Source organism: Botrytis porri (genome assembly GCF_014898465.1).
Source record: "Botrytis porri strain MUCL 3234 chromosome Unknown BPOR_004, whole genome shotgun sequence".
NCBI classification, from domain to species: Eukaryota; Fungi; Ascomycota; class Leotiomycetes; order Helotiales; family Sclerotiniaceae; genus Botrytis; species Botrytis porri.
The window spans coordinates 86750-106289 of NW_024066078.1; the positions used below are offsets into that span (position 1 = coordinate 86750).

The 19540-nt window shown below is 41.6% G+C and overlaps 5 protein-coding genes across 5 annotated transcripts; 1 reads left to right on the top strand and 4 right to left on the bottom strand.

Moving 5' to 3' along the window:
* Nucleotides 1-85: 85 nt before the first annotated feature.
* Nucleotides 86-6383, bottom strand: EAF01_003021 (uncharacterized protein; the record flags this gene model as incomplete). Its single annotated transcript, XM_038911275.1, has 3 exons — nucleotides 86-367; nucleotides 424-6032; nucleotides 6092-6383. 3 exons carry the CDS (start codon nucleotides 6381-6383, stop codon nucleotides 86-88), a joined length of 6183 nt encoding a protein of 2060 aa, XP_038772510.1.
* A 795-nt stretch (nucleotides 6384-7178) lies between these two features.
* On the top strand, nucleotides 7179-8075 carry EAF01_003022 (uncharacterized protein; the record flags this gene model as incomplete). The annotated part of the gene is made up of 1 exon (XM_038911276.1): nucleotides 7179-8075. One exon carries the CDS (start codon nucleotides 7179-7181, stop codon nucleotides 8073-8075), a length of 897 nt encoding a protein of 298 aa, XP_038772511.1.
* Nucleotides 8076-8577: 502 nt separating this feature from the next.
* On the bottom strand, nucleotides 8578-10434 carry EAF01_003023 (uncharacterized protein; the record flags this gene model as incomplete). The annotated part of the gene is made up of 3 exons (XM_038911277.1): nucleotides 8578-10272; nucleotides 10347-10363; nucleotides 10425-10434. 3 exons carry the CDS (start codon nucleotides 10432-10434, stop codon nucleotides 8578-8580), a joined length of 1722 nt encoding a protein of 573 aa, XP_038772512.1.
* A 545-nt stretch (nucleotides 10435-10979) lies between these two features.
* On the bottom strand, nucleotides 10980-11281 carry EAF01_003024 (uncharacterized protein; the record flags this gene model as incomplete). The annotated part of the gene is made up of 3 exons (XM_038911278.1): nucleotides 10980-11043; nucleotides 11071-11132; nucleotides 11177-11281. 3 exons carry the CDS (start codon nucleotides 11279-11281, stop codon nucleotides 10980-10982), a joined length of 231 nt encoding a protein of 76 aa, XP_038772513.1.
* A 1419-nt stretch (nucleotides 11282-12700) lies between these two features.
* Nucleotides 12701-13338, bottom strand: EAF01_003025 (uncharacterized protein; the record flags this gene model as incomplete). Its single annotated transcript, XM_038911279.1, has 3 exons — nucleotides 12701-13056; nucleotides 13102-13124; nucleotides 13199-13338. The coding sequence occupies 3 exons, from the start codon at nucleotides 13336-13338 to the stop codon at nucleotides 12701-12703; spliced, it is 519 nt and encodes a 172-aa protein (XP_038772514.1).
* Between the last annotated feature and the right edge of the window lie 6202 nt (nucleotides 13339-19540).

A 19540-nucleotide genomic window follows, 5' to 3' on the forward strand; every position in this document is an offset into this window, starting at 1 on the left:
AAAAAGAAAAAGAAAACGGCCAAGCAATGGCTATGCAAATCTGAAATATAATACAAGCAAATATAGCTCAACTTTTGCCCATCAACTAATTACTTCCTCCTCCACCCCTAGGACGTTTTCCTCCATTTCCTTGTTGACCACCTTCTGGTACAGGTCTCTTATGTCCTGGCTGAGCATTTGGACTAAAATTTTGAGCTGCTGCATTCATTCCTCCCCGTCCCGTAGGATTACCCCTTCCTCTACTAGCGGCTCCTCCACGTGGTTGATAAATACCTCCACGACCACCAGCACCTATATTTCCACCCCCGCGATTTTGATTACCGCCACGCATTTGTGGTAATCGTGATTGATTTCCTGCTTGAGGGGCCTATAATTCATTAGTATTAGATGTGAGAGGATTTCATTCTTGGAGGTGTTGCTTACAGATGGGATATTACTGACTGGAAGTGAAGAGGCACCATTGGTGGATGGGGTTATTGGACGTGGGCCAGAAGGGATACCACTCTTTAGAGGCTCAGCCTCCTCATTCTTGGTGCCTTCTGAGGGCGCACTATTGGGTTGGGTGCCGGCTACGTTGGTGGGTGGTACAGCAGCTGTTGTGGTATTTGCTGCTGCTGGCAGAGCTGCTGGAATCGGATGGCTTGGTATCGATACTGTGGCCGCGGTAGCAGCTGGTGTTGGTGGAGGTGGTTTAGCATTTTTCGCAATCTCCCATACCTCGCCGACAGGCCTTTCAGGGGTATCCGCCGCAGCTTTTTCAACCACTGTAATTTTTGCAGTTGCGTTCTTCACCCTATTGTCCAACATGTTGAGCTTTAATGATGACTTCTTCTCTGCCATCAAAACAGCCTGTGCTTGACTGGTTTCGGCCTTTGCTTGAGCTTCAGATAAGGTAGCTTCGGCTTTCTTCTTTTCTTCGGCAAGTTTTTCAGTCACCAATTTATCTTGCTCCGATTTAAGTTTCTGAGTCTCCTTCTCAAGTAGCTTCTTCAAATTATTGGCAAGAATACTCTTGATTGTTGGATTTGTTGATAAAAGATGTCGAACTTGGTCATCCGAAAGATCTGAACCATCAGCTGATGGTGCAGCAGCTTTACTCGGAGTGGCGGGTGTCGCTGGAACGGCATTTTCTTCTACCTTAGGAGCAGATGGAGTAGGTGGTGGAACTGATGAATCAGAAGTTTTATTCTCTGCAAGCCAAATTTGTTTCTCTTGCTCAAGTTTTAACTTGAAATCAGCCTCGAGTTGTACTCTCAGAGCTTCCTTGGATTCACCGAGTTTTTTATTCAAAGCTGCCTTCATCTTGTCAGAACGTTGTTTGAGTGTAGCTTCCATAGACTCTTCAATTTCCTTTGCCTTCTCATCACGTTCCTTGGCCATAGCTTCAGCAACGGCGATACGTGCCTCCAATGCCTTTCTCTCTTTCTCTGAGATACCATTTTGATTTTCATCAATCTGTCCCTCGTCAGCACCATCATCCATTGGGGCTTCAGATGGTTGAGCCTTTTGTTGTGATCGTGCCTCAGAGGCATCGGCAATGGCATCATCTCTCTCGGAATTAGCAGCTTCGAGTTGTTGCTTGAGTTCTGTGATTTGTTCTTCGAGAGCTTGCTTCTCCAAGATTGCTTGATCACGTTCCTTGCGGAGTTCAACAAGCTGTGCATTAACAGCTTCGTTATCTTCCGATCCATTCGACACTGGAGGTGCAGAAGGGGTCTTGGGTGAAGCAACAGATTGAACAGCATTAGCCAATGCCTGATCACGTTGGGTTTTAACTTCATTCAATTCTTGTTCCACTTCCGCGAGTTTAGCTTCTGCTGCTTCTTTTTCTTCCACAGCAGTTTGAAGTTGTTCTTGTAGAGAAGTGAGCTGTTCTTGGAGGGAATCCCTCTCAGAAATGGCGACGTCTCTTTCTGCAGCTCGATCGTTCTTATCTTTCGTTAGAGTGCGGTTCCTCTCCTTAGCTTGCTCAATCAACCTTTGTCGGGTAGTTTGCCATTGTGCTCTGTCATTCTCCATAGTACTCTCCAAAGTTTGTACCTTCTCCTGCAGTGGCTGTTGTTCCTCCAATAGAGCGTCTCTCTCACTTCGTAAAGTCTCAATAGTCTCCTTCATTTGTTCCATCTCAGCAGGGTCGATTCGATTATACTTGGAAAGTATATCTTGGTTGCGTTTCTGCCAACGATCACGATCTTCCTGCAACAGATGCATTTCACCCTCCATCGTTTCTTTACCATGTTCCAATTCACGAACCTTTGTCTCCAATGGTTGAATTTGTGCCAGAAGTTCCTCAACACGTTTGGTCTTATCCGCAAGCTGAGATTGAGCTTGACGGGCCTCATTACGCAAGGTAATACTACTTTCGCGGAAAAGATTGAGCTCATTGAGTTTGTCCATAAGATCTTTGTGTGCGATGGAAGTTTTACCGCCATCAGCATGAGAACGTCGCTCTTGGTCGAGTTTCAGTATAGCTTCGTCAAGTTGAGCTTGAGTATATTCGAGTTGCTGCTGTAGCCGTTTGGCTTCCTGAATCTTGATATCATATTGAACCTCGCCAATCTCTTTTTCGCGTCTCAAATAATTATTCAACTCACGCAAACCTTCTAGAGTACGATCAGTTGTTCCATCCGCAGTTGGCGATCCAGCTTCCGATGCACCAGGGGCATTGGAGCGGGATTCTTGCAAAGCAACAATTTGTGAAGAAACATTATCCAATTGTTGGTGGAGAAGTTTGTTCTGTGCATTGACGTCGTCTCGTCTAGTCTTCAACTCAACCATCTCTCGTTCGAGTTGTTCACGTCGTTCCTCCCAAGATGCTTCGCTTTGACTCAAAGTGACCTTGGCAGATTCAGCCTCTGCCTTCAATGTTGCTGACTCTGATTTCAGTTGATTATATTCTATGCGTAGAGATTGAAGATGTTTAGCAGCTTCAGCATGCTTGACAAGTTCATACTCGTAATCTTGTTGAGCTTTTGTGGCGATGGCTGCTTGTGCACGAAGGTCTTCTTGATGGAATTTTGCGGCTGCAGCGTCCTTCTCTTGTTCATCCTTCAAGCGTAAGATCTCTGCCTCAAGTCGTGATTTCTCTTCTTCAGCTTGCCTAGCGACCTCACCTTGTTGATTTCGAAGAGCTGTCAACTCATTGTTTGAATTAGTGAGCTCAGTAGAAATGTCTTCAGCTCGTTGCTCCAGTTCATGAATCTTTGCATCTTTCTCCTCAATGATCTTATCCATCTCCTCGCGAGCCTCATCCAATGTAGCATTGAGACTTTGTAGCTCCTCCTCGGATGATTGACTGATAGACTTGAATTGTTCCGCTTGATGCTTTGCATTCTCAAGCTCCGATTTTGCTAATTCCAAATCTCTCTTCAATTCTGAAAGCTCAATTCCCAATTCTTGTTCACGACTTAGGGATTCGTCTTCGGCGCTTGTATCTTGTCCAACTGTCTCCAGGGCATTGCTTCCTGGTCGTGGTGTAGGTCTTGGTTGTAATAACTCAACACGTTCCTCTGCACTCTTGAGCTCGATGTGTAATTCATCTACACGAGCTTGGAGATGATCGCGTGATGTCTGTGCTGCAACAAGTTCCTCTCTTGCCTGGCTGAGACTAGTCGCAAGCTCGTCAATCCTCTTTTGATTTTGTTGAGCATCATACTCCTTTCTCAATTGTGCTTTCTTACTCTCTTCAACTTCATCATTGAGCTTTCGCTTTGTGGAATTCAATTCCGATTCTAAAGACTCGACTTGGGTCTGTAGTCTTCTTCTAGTTTCGGATTCGGATAATTCGCGTTCATTCTGAAGTGTTTGTTGATTGGCAATAAGAGTATTGAGTCTACTGCGTTCATTGGTGAGATTTTCATTGTCCTGACTGAGTCGATCCTGAATGTCCTTCCAGAGCTTCTTTTCAGCCTTGAGGTTGGCGGTTTCATTTCGCATGCTCTCCACCAATCCCTTAGCTTCAATCAAATCTTCAGCTACTTGTTGTGTCCTCAAGTCTTGCTTGGCAGCAGCCTCGGATAGAATTTGAGAGCGCTTTTGCAACTCGCTATTCTCTGTCTGCAACAATGTGTAATTTGAGTGCAACATTTCGTAGCGTTCATTGGCAAGAGTCAATTGACTACTAGCCTTGGAAATCTCTGCTTGAAGTGCGCTCTTCTCCAAAGACAGTCGTTCTGTTTGCTCTCTGAGAGTGCGTCGATCAACGGTTTGTTCTTCCCGGTATTGATCAAAGTGACCTTGCAATTCACGCAATAAAGCTGCATAATTAGCATTGTCCTTTTGATTTGGGTTTTCAATTGTTGACATGACACCATTACCATCCACTGATTGACCAAACATAGATTGGAGATCGGAATTGGCTGGTAATTGTCCTCGGTGTTGAAGCATACGACGGAACATGTCCCTCTCCTTGATGTAACTTTCGGAACGAGTAATCATAGATCTCAACTCATCCTTCAAGTCCTCAACCTTGGCTTGGAGAGTCTGTACTTGTTCGTGATCCTGGACGGCTTGATTCTTTGCAGCTTGGGCTTCTTCGCTTTCCATCTTCTGACCAAGTTCTCTAGTGATCTTGAGCAACTCTTGATTCTTCTCTTGCAATTGACTGATGCTACGGAAAACAGTGAGTCTCTGACTGATAAATCGATCGGTATCAGTCATTCCTTCGAATGAATCCTCGCTAACTTCTCCTCGAGCTAGACGTTCCATTTGTGCTCGCTCACTAGCATTCAAAGTCTCCAACCCTCTTTCTTTGGCATCTAGATCACAAAGAAGCATCTTGATCTGGGCGCTGAGATCTCTGAGTTGTTGTCGAAGAATATTCACCTCTGCTTGTGCTGTAGAAGCCTCACTTTCTGCCCGTCTGACATCTTTTTTGGCTCTATCACGTTCCTTGCCTGTTTGATCGACGAACTTAGACATTTCCACTACCTCCTGTTGAAGACGTTCATGCTCGGCTTGCATTTCTTCTAACTCGGGTTGTTTTGCTTCAAGTCCTTGCATCATTTCCTCCATCTCAGCCGCAAGTCTTTCACTTCGTCTCTTCTCCGTAGCCAATTGACCCTTGACTTTGTAGAGCTCATCAATAGCTTGAGTGGCCGTGATAGCAGATTTACTGCGCAAAGATCCAGGTGTACCAAATTGAGCAGGTGAACCAGATCTTCCAAACACAGATCCATTTAATCCTCTTTGTGGGGTTGATGGTACTGAACCAGGGTGAGGTTGTGAGGATACAAGAGCTTCAAGTCGATCAATTTCGGCTTCAAGTTCTGAAATGCGATGCTCCGCCTGTTCACGTTCTTGTCGTTCTGCCTCAGCTGCTTGTTGACATCTACCAATTTCTTCGGCAGCTTCATCCTTGATTTTGTCTACTCCCCCTTCGACCTCCTTCAATCTTTGTCGGTGTGTCTCGGTTTGTTGTGCTTGTAGCTCGGCAAGACGACGTGCGCTTTCCAATTCCTGGCGGAAACCATCCTCAGTCTTTGCAGCTGCTTCTTGAAGTTGTTGTATCTTTTGAAGTGAATCCTCTGCCTTCTTTTGAACTTCATCCAATCTGGTACGTAAAGCTTGTTCGGTGCGTCTTAAAGACTCTACATTGGAGGTGGATTCTTCATTGAGGCGCTGTAACTCTGCAATTCGTGCACCCTTCTCTCTGCGATACTTCAAAGCTTCGGCGCTCTTAGTCTTTAATTCATTTTCAAACCATTCATTGTTGCGCTTGGCCAATTCGACTTCTTGTTTCAAAGATTGCTCTCGAAATTTAGCGCTGGATGCCGCAGAGTTTGCATTCTGAACGGATTGTTGTAAGGCTGTGATTTGTTGACTAAGTTCTAATCCTTTTTGATGTTGCTTTTGCAAGTCTTGTGCAAGAGCACCATTAGCGGTTGTCTTTGACTCGATGACAGCTAATGCATCGCGATTCGAGGATTCGAGAGAAGAGATTCGAGACCTTAAGGTTTCTAATTCGGATGTCGACGTTGAAGAAGTAGATTTTAAGGTTTGAAGTTCATTTTGAAGAGATGACCTTGAATTTTCTAAAAAAAAGATATAAATCAGCATCACCATATAGCACGATAAAATTCAAATAACTTACCCTCCTCATTGAGCTTTGTTCTCAACTCTTCCACAGTTTTCTGCGCCTTTTCTACACTTGATCGAAGTCCTTCAATGCGCGTCTCTGAACTTCTCACGGCATTTTCAAGCTCGATATCGACTCGTAATTTATCTGCCGCCAATTCATCATGCTCGCGTGCCTTTGCAGTAACAGCTTCGAGGACGCTTCTAACCAATTCCGCTGTAGGATTATCAACAACTGTCTCAAGGGTCTGTTGCGGCACACTTAGATATGCCGACAAATAATCGACATCAAGTACCGCGGTCGCCATCTTGAAAGAGTTCCTTCAGACGATTCGTGGTTGTGTTTTGTAGAGGACCATTTGAAATAAGTGGTTGAGAATTTGTGTTGATCGCGTTGCTTCAAGAAAGTGAAGGTAGATAAAAGTAAGTAATAAAGTTGAAAGAAACCCCAGTGGCCAATATTAGATTTATCTATGAAATTCCTTTCATCTATTGTATGACCATACTAAATCTCGAAATGAATGAATATATTAGTGAGAATCCGTATTGGAATACCTACGATGGTCAAATCGCGGTGTTGTCAGTTTCTTGAATAGAATCAATCAGTCTTTGAAAGCTAGCTTCCATGTTGCTTTCAGGACGAGAAGGCGCTGACTAATATGTACAAACCTAGGAAAATTGAATAACGTGAATGGATGAGAGTCTTTAGCGCACGCTTGGGCCCTGTACGTTCTACATGCGCTAAAAATTATTCCCCCATGTAATTTCTCAGCCTCCTCTACCGTACAATATGGAGTCTTAAGGCACTGAATAACTTCTTTGTCTTATTTCAACTCTTCCCATCGAAAGTTGCGCCAACTCTTCTCAAACCCTCCACACCTCTCGATTTCGAATACATACTGTATTGTCCAGACCTTACCCGTCGCATACATGTGGTAGTCGACATCAGCCTTTCTAATCCTTAAGCACCGACGTCATCTGGACCTCAAAATCATTATACGGTTGTACAACATCTATTAGGCCTTGGACGCAAAAAGGTCTTTCGGGTTCGAATCTATTTAAGACTTTCAATCTCACTACTTTCAATATCATTAACCGTCATTATGTCTTCATTTCTTGAGAAGCAACAAGCTGCCTTTGCAAAGGGTATTCAAAATACTTCGTCTAAGATTACAAGCAAGCAGCGTCCTACTGCACCAGTTTCAGTACCATCCCCCGCTCCATCAAACACCTCAAATACATCGAAGAGCGAGAACAAAGATCCTAAACGTAAGAGAGAACCCACGAATGTCGTTTACTCTCAGCCTGCTGCCACCGGCTATGGAACAGAAGCATTTACACAAGTCACCTACGTTATCGAATTCTTGAAGAAGAAAGATGAACCCAAAACTTTCCAAGAAATTCTAGAATATTTGAGTCAGGTCCACGTCGAGCAGAGTAAGAAACAACTCATTGCGCAAATTCTCAGAAGACATGATCGTGTTCAATGGATCGCAGATCCTAAATTGAAGGTACAAGCTTGGGATTCTGGCACATTCAAACATCGTCCCATCATTGGTGTTCGTAACAAGGGAGCCTTATTATCATATCTTCAAAACAAACCTGATGCTCAAGGCGTTAGTGTTAAGGATTTGAAGGATGGTTGGCCAGATTGTGAAGATGCGATCAATGAGTTGGAAAAGGAGTACAAGATTTTGGTTACGAGAACAAAAAAGGATAACCATGCACGAATGATTTGGATCAATGATCCTACCTTGATTCACCCTGTCGAATCCGAATTCCAAGTCATGTGGCACCGAACGGAACTTCCAAGCGTCGATGATCTTGTTCGAAAGCTTCTCGAAAATGGACAAAAGCCTGCCAGTGAAGATCCAAGTAAGCGTGTGAAGGTAGCTCCAAAGGCAAAGGAAAAGAAGAGAAAGGCTCCAAGAAAGGGTGGTCGTACTACAAATACTCACATGGCACATTTGTTGAACGATTACTCACATATGAAGCGATAGATGGATGGCGGGGAAATTGTACAAAAATGGTGGGACGGCGTTTTCGAAGGGGCTCAAATCAGAATACACAGCGAGGGCGTTTGAATCTAAGAACTTAAAGGACGATTCTTCATTTGTAATTCTCTCGATACATGGGAGGGAATGGGTAAATGGCTGGGTGGGTGGAAAAATGGTTCAAACAATGGCATACACAACTTACGGTAGATGTGTTATGAAGATAGACCCCGACATGCAATACATATTTGCTTTTTTATCGATATTCAAGCGCACACGTGAACTCTTTGCGGCTTCCGCCTTTCGGCAGTTGCTCAACTGACACACTATCTTGAAGAGGCCCATAGACTCCATGAATTCCCTTTGTAATTTACACAGATGTCTAGGCCAAGAGAAACATGCATGATTGTTTATTTTCCCTGTATTGTAGAAAGTCTCCCCTGATCCATACGCGAGAAATATAATTCAGGGGTCAAATTAACCATCAACATAATCACCCTTCCCATGACTACCAAGCATCAAAATTCCCGAATCCCCCCGATTTTATCTTCTTCTTAACCGGCGCCTCCTCTTCGTCCACTTCCACAACTCCAACACTATTATCCGTTCCACCAGCTTTGAGATATTTCCCCACTCCACCCGTCGCCTCATTTTGTACCACGGTTCCATCACCCCTAATCCGTTTACCCGTCCATGTAGTTTTATCATCTTCCGTTCCTCCCTGCCTCATGATTTCCGCTTTTGCCCTCTCCGCAACATCTTTCTCCTGTTTCTGTTTTTGGAATTCTTCAAATGGATCAACGAAAACTACCACATTTTCCATAACGATATCTTTTATAGGACGGCTCTTATCGTCTACTTCCACTTTCTCGAGTTTAGAGAGTACATCCATACCACCAACTACCCGGCCAAAAATGGTGTGTTTCCGATCCAAATGTTTAGCTTCTTTGTAGGTGATGAAGAATTGACTCGAGTTTGTGTTTTTTCCCTTGTTGGCCATACTCATTACACCCCTTGAATCATGAGTTAAAGGTCCATCGAATTCATCTTGAAAATCCTTTCCCCAAATACTTGAACCTCCTTTACCAGTTCCTGTTGGATCACCTCCTTGAATCATGAAATTTCGAATATTCCTATGAAATGATACACCATTATAGTAACCTTTTTTGGCCAATTGAACAAAATTCCATACTGCGCGAGGTACCGTTTCGGTTTGTAGTTCGATATTCAATGATCCCAAATTCGTCTCGATCCTAGCATATCCCTTTATCTTGACTCGTTTCGGCTTTAACATATATTCTTCATCCGTGAGAATTGCCCTCTCTCCACTGGTTTCTGGAGTCAAGCCCGTACTCGTAAAACTTGCTGCCGCTCTTCCTGTTGTATATTGTGCTGCATTGTATGCCATTTTCTTTTCTTGTAATAATGAAGGTTTCGCCGTAGAAGTTGTTGACCCTGGTTTAACCATTGATTTCGTGCGATTAACATCACCACCAGCCTCTCTTTCCCTTCTAGCTTTCTCGACAGCTTCCTTTGCCCTCAAAACTTTATCTCCAACTCTGCCCAATGCATTAATATTGACGCTACCTTTCGACCTTTCTTCCTCTTGTTCTTTGCTCAAAACAGGTTCTCCTTCTTTCAAGAATTTGAACTTGCTAAGATCTCGGCTTTCAATATTTTGCGGGTCTTGTAATGTTATGATATCCGACCTCCCAAATTCTCGGTCATCGACTAAATCTAACCACATCTTCGCCTTGATATTCAATCTTTCGACAGTTTCCCAAGCAAAAACATTAGCCTCGGTACCATGCCTTATAGCGACGATATGCGTATTATCCGTAAAAACTTTGAAGGTGACTGGGTCCACCATTTCTCCTTTACCATCCCCTCCAGCACCACCAGATCCTCTTTCTTGCGCATCAGTGTCTCCATTCCGCGCAAAGTTCAATTTTATCAAATCTTTCGCACTCAATGGATTTCCATTGATAGGATTTGTGCCATGCTTCTCGAGCCATTGTGAGATAATTTCTATATCGAATATAGTACCTTCTGCGGTACAGACTGGATGTTTGAATGGTTGTAAACTGGCCGCACAAAAGTTAAAGGGAAGACGCTTGAATGAGCCATTGGGAGCTTTCTGAGAAACATTTGATCCGCTACTCGCGGAGAATGCATCAGAGGATGACCATTCAGAATGGGTGATCTAAGTGCCATGTAATGATTAGCATATGGGAAAATCTGAAATTGGTACGCATTCTGGGACTGGTGAAAGCTCACGTATAGCTTGTCCGTGCCTATGAGAGATATATGTCAGTATGCTTTTGTACTCCAGTTCTGAATCGTATTGCGACGAACCTTTACCCATTATAAACTTTTAATATTATGATGTGGATGGTTGATGGAGGTATGAATATTTAGAAGAGCTCTTCATCAATTGTTTGATGTTTTAGCGCGACAGGCTGTTATCGGGCTTATCGTGGGTCGCTACAGTTACTTCAACTCCCTGTAGGTGTTTTAAATCACACTTCATTGACATATCAAATATCACCACACAATTAATCATCATTCAATGTTACATATCAGTCTGTCTCTTTGGAGATGTATGGATATTGTGATTCCTGAGGATGTGTACCCAGGTTTATTATTCGATTGCTCTACCAGAAAAATGTTCTGCTTGTGATAAACAGGATATGCTGTGGATGTGCTCTATATGAGAATTACACCATTCTCTCAAAAATTTCGGCCTCCTTTGGAACAAGCTCATCAACCATCAGTACAACACGACGGAAGCTTCAGCTCGTACCCAATCCATTGAGTTGCTGAGCCGTAAGTATCAAGTGATAACACTACAGTAGTTGTGAAAGGGGAGGGTGCGTCAAGTGACCTCTGAGAATATCATTATTTCTTATGTCAACGACGTATTTGAAGAATGACACCCGGGCGAGCTGAATTCGAAGTCTTGGTGTTAGTTGGGCTACATATTGAATTGTTGAATACATACATACTCCTGGCAAAGTGTCCAACTTCCATTTCACCACTCACTCTTCGCTTCCTCTCAATACTCTAACAAAATATGAACATTGACAACTGCTACATCTCCAAATCACTCTTTCATCTGTAATATTATCCATACTCCACCACTGCTTTTGTCCCTTTTTCCAATGAGCCGCAGCTTGAACTTCTAGCTCACCAAAACTATCACCTAGATACATCTCAATGTATGGTCTATGTTTCTCCAGGTCGTCTGTAAGTAGAAAATAACGAATGTGGTACTTGGGGGACGCAGTAATATCCTTTTTGATTTTTTGGAGTTCGATAATAGGTTCTGGTTTTTTTGGTATATCGCCCGCAAGAAAGGGAAAGGCTTTGTTGAGTCGCAGACGAGCGTCCAAGGCCGAAAGGAAAAGAGAAAGGAAGTTAGATGAGTGTCCTCGCGGGATGCTAGTGGCAAGACAGCAAAGAATGACACTTGAAGATATCTTCCCTCGCTGAAGTGATGCGGTTTAGAAATGGATAAGGACTCAATGTAAATTTTCAAACCATTCTTCCTTCAAACAGATACTCTTCTCTTCAGCTTGTAATAACAAGCTATGAATGTCTGAAATGATCGTTGAATTCAACTTCACATGTGTAAGTTGGCTTGAATACCTAACAACATGGATTTTTTGTTATGAATCACCTTCTATACAGTAGCACACAATCTATCTGCCGTATGGGTTAACAGCACCCCACCAACTCTGTTTTCATTTTGAGTAGCTGTGTGCGTTTCATAGCAAGTGAGATGTTGCTATAGTGAACTCTTCAATTAATTGCATGTTTGCTCGTGAAGGAGGTCATATGAGGTTCCTCGCAACGTTTAAATGCCCGGGAAGAACGAACATTGGATCGTTAGTTGAGATGAAGGAACAACCAAATTCCTGTGATGATAGAAATTGGATGAGTAAAGATAAAGCCCTCCGCTTTCTATGAATACCAGGTTCAAGAAGTTCATGGCATCGGCTGTGTTGCTCTCAAATATATTTCGGCTTGTTGTTCATGCCGCTTCTGACTCACGCGACAATCGCATCTAGAGATCTTGTCTAAAGATTCTAGCAGATCAAGTATGTTGAGCTTCTATTTCTTGCCCTGAAATCTGAACATAAAGAGTGTAAGTAAATCACACATTTATTCCGAAGCAAGCCAAAACAATGGTACCCCGCACCCCTCAATCACCCCTCATGGCCTCACCCCCAGCTCCAACTTTTCCAATCCTTAAATTTTGCACAACAATTGGGACTAAGCATAATGTTACTCCCCCAAGGATCAACTTGAAGATTTACATAAAGCAGCTCATGATCACAAGGAAAACGAACGAAAGCAAAGATAAACAGCGGGTACAGTACATGAACCAATCGACACTTAGCAACCTCAAAACCGTACATCCGTTGGATTCCCTATGGAGAGGGATTTGACTTCCCAATCACAGTGTACATTCAAATCTTGAGAGTCTACCACTTTTTGTCGACAAAAGAAAAGGAATCCAAGAAGATCAATCCAATCGGGTCACTACCAACCATGGAATCATCCGGAAAGGCCTGAATCGCCTTTCCATGAAAATCTTGTACTATCCCAAAATCACCAATTATTTCTCATCACAACAACATATGACGCGAAGATATTTGATGTTGAATACTAGGACACTGGTTCTTGAACCTCCTCGGACTAGAGCCTTCATCTCGAGACATCAGAAGCACAAAAATGAGCAACAAGAAAAGAAGATCTCCTGGTATACCTTTAGTACTTCCAAACTCAAGACACTCAACTTTTTTCCACGCATTTCCATCAGATAAGCACCACTCAGAACTCACATTCCCATCTGCACCACACCTAGCCCAGCCGCATCTTAGATCCATCATAATCATCCCCATCCATCTCAAAAGCAAAAATAAAAGCTCAACCGCTTTTACCATCCCACTTCTAACCACACGATGCGTTCCTCCAAATCCCACTAGTTTAAGTTTCAAGACAATAAATAACAAACCTACGAGCTTACCTGGCTGCTCAACGACTCGAGATCTACTGTACATACATACATATGTACTGAGCAGTAACCACACACACAGTACCTATCAAAACCAGCAGAAACATACCTCACGTCGATTGCCATGTCACACTCGCCGCGTCTAGACAATTGACGTGGTGCGCCACGACTTCCTGGATGGATTCGCACCCCGTCGTCGCGCAGAAAGAGTGGGGCGCATCGGCTACGCAGAAGGAGCGACAAACACATGGCATGTGTGGGGCTGTGATGCGCTACGGAGGTTGCTTTGGGGCTGGTGTATGTGCGATAGACGCAGATGAGGATGATGCGGTGAGAATAGATTGGTTTGGAACTTTGGATGTAGAATGGATGATTTGTTTACCGTTTCTTCTTACAAGAAGTTGAGTTGAGTTGGGTTGGGTGAGTTTGTTAGCTCCCGGTATGTTCTGGAGGTAGGGAATTGGGATGGACTGGAGGGGCTTGAGGAGGGGCAGAGATGTAGTGTGGAGTTTAGTATACATCATTTTCATATTATATCAGATCATATCATCTCTCATCCACAGTACTTATTGTACATCAAGACCTCGAGTTGCACGTAAATAAATGTATACTGTAAGATTACATACCAAGTAAAATATGCAAAGGAAGCGGTGTAACCATACCTATTGCCGGGCGGTGTAAGGTTAACCTCATTCCCCTCTTCCGCCCCCTCAATCTTCTCGAGCTTCGGAATCTGTTCCAGGCCCACCTATCAATCACATCCAGAAGGATATCCGTAGCGGGGCGGAAGTACCGGTTGGTTGGAGCCTCAATTCAAGGTGCAAGGATGGAGGGGAATACTCCGTACTTCGTACATTATCATACGGAGCACTAGGACAATGGAAACGAGAATGGGATGGAAGAGAAGGATATTGCCGTATAGGCGGTGAAATAACAATTTAATTCCTTCCCTTTCCTAAGCTTCCTCCACCAAACCCGAGACGACTTATTACAAGGAACAGGAAGATGGGGAGCACGGCATGTGGAGCAAGTTTCTTGTTGCATATTGTGGGTGGAGGGGAAAGGGAGGGGTCCGAGGGATGTGTTTTGAAAAAAGGGGTAAAGGGAATGGAAAGAAAGAAGGAAAGAAGGAAGGAAAGGAAAGGAAAGGAAAGGAAGGGAAGGGGATGGGAGAAGGAGAAAGACTTGAACAGTAAAACGGTGATGACAATACACAGGAAACAAAATAATAATAAAAGATTAAAAGATTAAAAGAAATTGAGACCCCATAAATATTTCACCCCCCAAATTCCAATGAATCAAAATCTCATGCGTACGTGCGTACCACAACTGTTCCAAAATGTTTCAATAGCATCACATCATATCGTCTTGCGCAATCCGAGTGTCTTGCTTGAAAAAGGAAAATCTGTTTCACATGTACATCGTAGGTTCGAGTTCCTTGTAAGTCGAGTACCCTACTTTCAGGCCACCCCTATTTTGGGCCATTCTTTACCACCAAAAATCTCAAAAAATGGAATTTTTAACTTTCTTATTTATAAATAGAATTTATTGAAAATTTGTATATATATAATTCAGATCGTTTAAATTTAATCTGAAAATTTTAGATTTTTAGGATTTTTTTATATTAAAATCTAAAGCTTTAAAATATTGATTTTTTAATTTATATAAGAATCACATATAAATTTAGAACTTTTATAAAATCTTTAATAACTTTTTAACAACAATCATTAAAAAAAAACTATATATCTTTTTGAAAGTTTTAAGTTTAAATTTATATAGAAATTAAAAAAAAAATTAAAAAAAATTAACAAATATAAAGATATAGTATATAATGAGTTTAAAGTAGTATAAATAATCCCTATAATTTTGAGAGTATTCTTTTAAATATCTATTTATAGGAAATTTTCTTTTTTTTCTGAATCCTTCAAAACAAACATATTATAAATTTATAATAAAATTTTATAATTTATTTTTAATAATTTTTATTAAAAAGTTATTAAAGATTTTATAAAAGTTTCAAATTTATATAACTTATGATTCTTATACAAATTAAAAAATCGATACTTTAAAGCTTTAGATCTTAATACAGAAAATTCCTAAAAATCTGAAATTTTCAAGCTAAACTAAAATAATTTAAATTATATATATATAAATTTTCAATAAATTCTATTTATAAATAAAAAAGTTAAAAATTCTATTTTTGGTGTAAAAAGTGGCCCAAAAGAGGGATAGCTCGAAAGTAGGGTATCCGACTTAGTAAGTAGAAAGGGAAGATCTATGAATGATTGATTGCCATCACATGACTTGGACAACTTTTATGTGAGGACATTTCTTAAATATTTAGACACAAGAATGAAGTAGCACACGCCGTTGCAAGCTGCAACCCCCGATATTTCTTAGTTAGGGGTTTGGGGAGGGGAGGGGAGGGGGTCTAGATCTTTTTGATATGATTCACTTTGATTTTGGTTAAAGTTTATTATTATATGATAGGTAGGTATTTGACGGTGCTGCTATAGTTTACTGTTACTGTTACTGTTGCATGGATGGTTTAAGAAGTTGATGATGGGATAGAAGTACTGGTAATAGGTAGTTCATACAGTCAGTCAGTCAATCAGTATACACTATCCAGCTTCCCCTTTAAGCTCAAAGACACCTAGATATAATTATCGAATCTGACTGTACTCCTCTACCTCCTCTGTACTCTACGGAGGATCTATTTCTTCCTCCAGTGTAACATACCACCAAAGTGCCACATGCGCCACTGCAACCCTCTAGAAACAAGGCTTCCAAGGTTATTCTAGAAATACAGAGGGGAGATTGATTTATGCAAGTTATACGACGCACACATCCATGGATGCAAGGACAATTGTGCGCCGTACGTACGATGTACTGTACAAGACAAGACAAGACAAGACAAGCAACTTCTTTTTCTGGATACATGATCCGAGGATTTATGTGAGGGGTGAGGGGTGAGTAGAGGGCCGGGATTATATTCATATTGTAACTTGTGTGAGGAGAGGTGGTATACCTCCGTTTCGATGCGATGCGATGTGATATGATATAATGTGATATGAGTGGCAAGAGTTTAAGATGGAAGTGAAGAAACGGAGGAATCATAAGAGATTCCGACTTTCTGCATAATGAAGTGTATATGGGTACGATGGGAAAAAGGGGAGAAGGGCCGGAGGGGAGGGATGAAATGAAATGAAATGAAATGTAATGTCTTGAGATTGGATTGGATTGGATTGGATTGGATTGGATTGGATTGGATTGGATTGGATGGATCGTATGGTATGGGATGCACTGAATTGGATTGAATTGGGTGATGTGATTAATATTTGACAGGCAGGTAAGGACTGGGAATTTGAGGTAGTGTGATGGATGTTTATTTCTTTGCTTGAGTGGTCGGTGTTTATTAGTCTAGAGGGGCATATACACTCTGAATGATTGAAGAGGCATATCACAAAGATAGCATCATTTTCAAAATTCCCCTTAAATCAATGATCAATATTTTTCAAGCTGAAATGGAAGGCTAATATTGAAGAGCTTAAAGTTTACAATGTTTCTTCATTTTGATTTAATTCTTATATTGTTCTAAATTGTTGTTCAATCTTGAAATACTATCAGAATGTTATAAAGAAAGTGCTGATTTTGACGGGTGTGATGTGCCTGTTGTACCGTTCGGAGTATCAGGGCTCGAGGGGAAAAGTTTGGATGGATGTTTATGCTAAATCTTTAGATGCATTGTCACTAATAAGAGAGTTGGGTAACATTGAGCAATCGATCTAGTGGGACAAAAAGTCAAATAAGTAACCTACGGAGCGGATAATTGATACCATCTACCTACCTAGGGAGACATCGGATTGTGTGATCAATTTATAGTCGTGGTAGTAAGATTACCACACCATCTAGTAAGAGATCAATCGGTTGGATGATCGACACCGGAGAAGTACCTGGGAAAGCGGAGGGTGGTATTGTGATGGTAGATGAAGGCGTGGAATCATTTTATTTCTGATGTGAGGATGTGGTGAGAAGGATGAAGGAATGTACTTTTGGAGGGATGGGGGATAGGGGGAGGCATGGATGTAAGGTGGTGTGTTAATGATTTAGTATCTACGCTGGCGTAGAAGTATTGCTGAGTGAGGAGGTTGACGGGCTGAAGTTTGATATAGTAGAGAGTAATTTAGATGGTACTAATGAAACGTTTAGATACCTACTTCGTACCTTGATACCGGTAGTTGTTGATACGGTAGATTTGAATCAACTCTCAATTACTCGAATTGGTATGTCGTCAAAGAAATAAAGGCATCCATGAGGTTAAACCTATTCTTGAAATCCCAATCGAAATCAAATCCATGTCAAGTTCAAGGTTCAGAGTTTCTCGAAACCATTCCAAGTCTAATTCCATCTTCATCTTTGCGCTTTGATACCCACGTTCCCTCCCCGATCTATTTCATACCATCCCTCCCATGCGATATATTCCCAAAACCCCTGATCGACATGAGGGGCAACCGCGTCGAAAGTGTGTACGAATCAATCTCCTTTATTAGCGATATCAAACGATCCATCTTCCCTGTTTGGTTTGATCAATGATGAAACTTGATATAAATAATAAATCTTGTTGATAATATCATGACAGAGACAGACATTTTATACTCCGTAGAGTACTCGGTGCGAAAGAGAATGTTGGTGTAGATTCCATACGGGTGATTAGACAAAGTTTATCTATCCCGGTATCAAAGACCGTCTTTCAGAATTGAAGTCTAAATGTCACTCACCAACCCTAGATCATTCTCTAACATACTAATAAATACACTAATGGTGATTATCTTTTTGTTGTTGAAACTTTATTGAGGAAGGCTTTGAGTGAATTTCTTGAGAAATTACAATATTGGAACATTCGGGAATTTATTGATTAAGAAATTGATTGGATTTTGAATGAAGGGAAAAATCATACATATGGAATTCGCCGCTCGAGGTCAAAATAAAGGGGTTCAAGTTTAAATCTCTCTTTACGAATGGTGTTAATATTCTGAGCTGGGCTGAGCTGGGCTGGGTATGGAACATATGTCGTATGCGTATCTAACTTTAGGTGGCATAGGTATTAGGGAGTGTACGAACGAAAAGTACGAACGGAGGCAAAGAAGCTCCACATGAGTTTTGGGGGAAGTATCAAAGGTTATGTGCGGGTAATACTTTGTAGTCTTCTGGCAGGTAACCATGTTAGATAAGCCTAGTACATCTTGTATGTAGTCATCCAAAGTTTAGTAAGCAAGAGATAGAATGTATGAACTATGAACTATGAACTATGAAATCTAAAGTATAAACTATAGACTCTGAATCATGAACCATATACACTTTGAACCTCAACCATCAAGTATAAACCCTCAATCATCGACTATAATAAACTCTCCATCCCCAATTGTAAACTATAATAAACTCTCAATCTCCAATTGTAAACTATAAACCCTCAATCCCCAATCATAAACTATCAATAACTTCAAACTCGGAATTTGACATGGGAGGCTGTGTTGAGTTGGTTTTGAACTACTGTACGGTAAGGTAGGTCAGGTCAAAAAGGCTTGAGCCCACTCACTCACGTACTTCGTACTCATCAGTGGCACTCACCCACTCTTTACGATGTGTTGGAAAATGGAATCTGGAACCCATCAAAACCCATAAATAAGAATGTACCATGCAAGAGAGGGGAATTGATTCAAATGGCGTGCACTTGGCGTATTAATCTTCGTGTAGACTGCTCCCGCTAAACCTAATGTGGTAAGTTGTGAGATAAAGCATGGATCTTATGGAGAACATTCCTTTCTGGGATCATGCCCTTCCCTTCCATCAGGTAAATGAAGAATGTGATTTGATTGGTTCCTTGAATTCCTAGAATGATCTTGAATAAACCCCTTAACCGAACACCGTGTTCAATTGATAAAGAGGACAGATCTCCCACCTCGAATATTCCCAATTTCACTCCCACAAGCAATCCCAATCTCTCTCTTTCTTCTCTCTTCTCTCTTCTCTCTTCTTTCTCGCTTCAACTATCACCTTCCATCACCTTCTTACTCTTAATTCTTTTCTTCCATTCATTAATTCTTATTCGTCTACCCACCTCGATTAAGGCACCTCAAGCCATCCAAGGCATCCATTGACTCGTACATTCTATCTCAAGTGGGCCATCTGTCCTCCTCATTATGGGCTTGCCCACACTTGACTCCCTCCACAATATCCTCCATCTACAATAGTCATTCTGTGCATAAACCCATTTGGATTATCCTTTGCCTCCATCTTCATCATAGAACATCAATAAGAGATCCACTCAAGAACTTAAGAACCAAGTTTCATCATCCACTTTGAGTTCGAGGTCAAGGTCGAGATTGAGATTGAGATCGTCATTATCTACATCAACGTCAACCTCTCACACAACCAACCCACACAACTAATC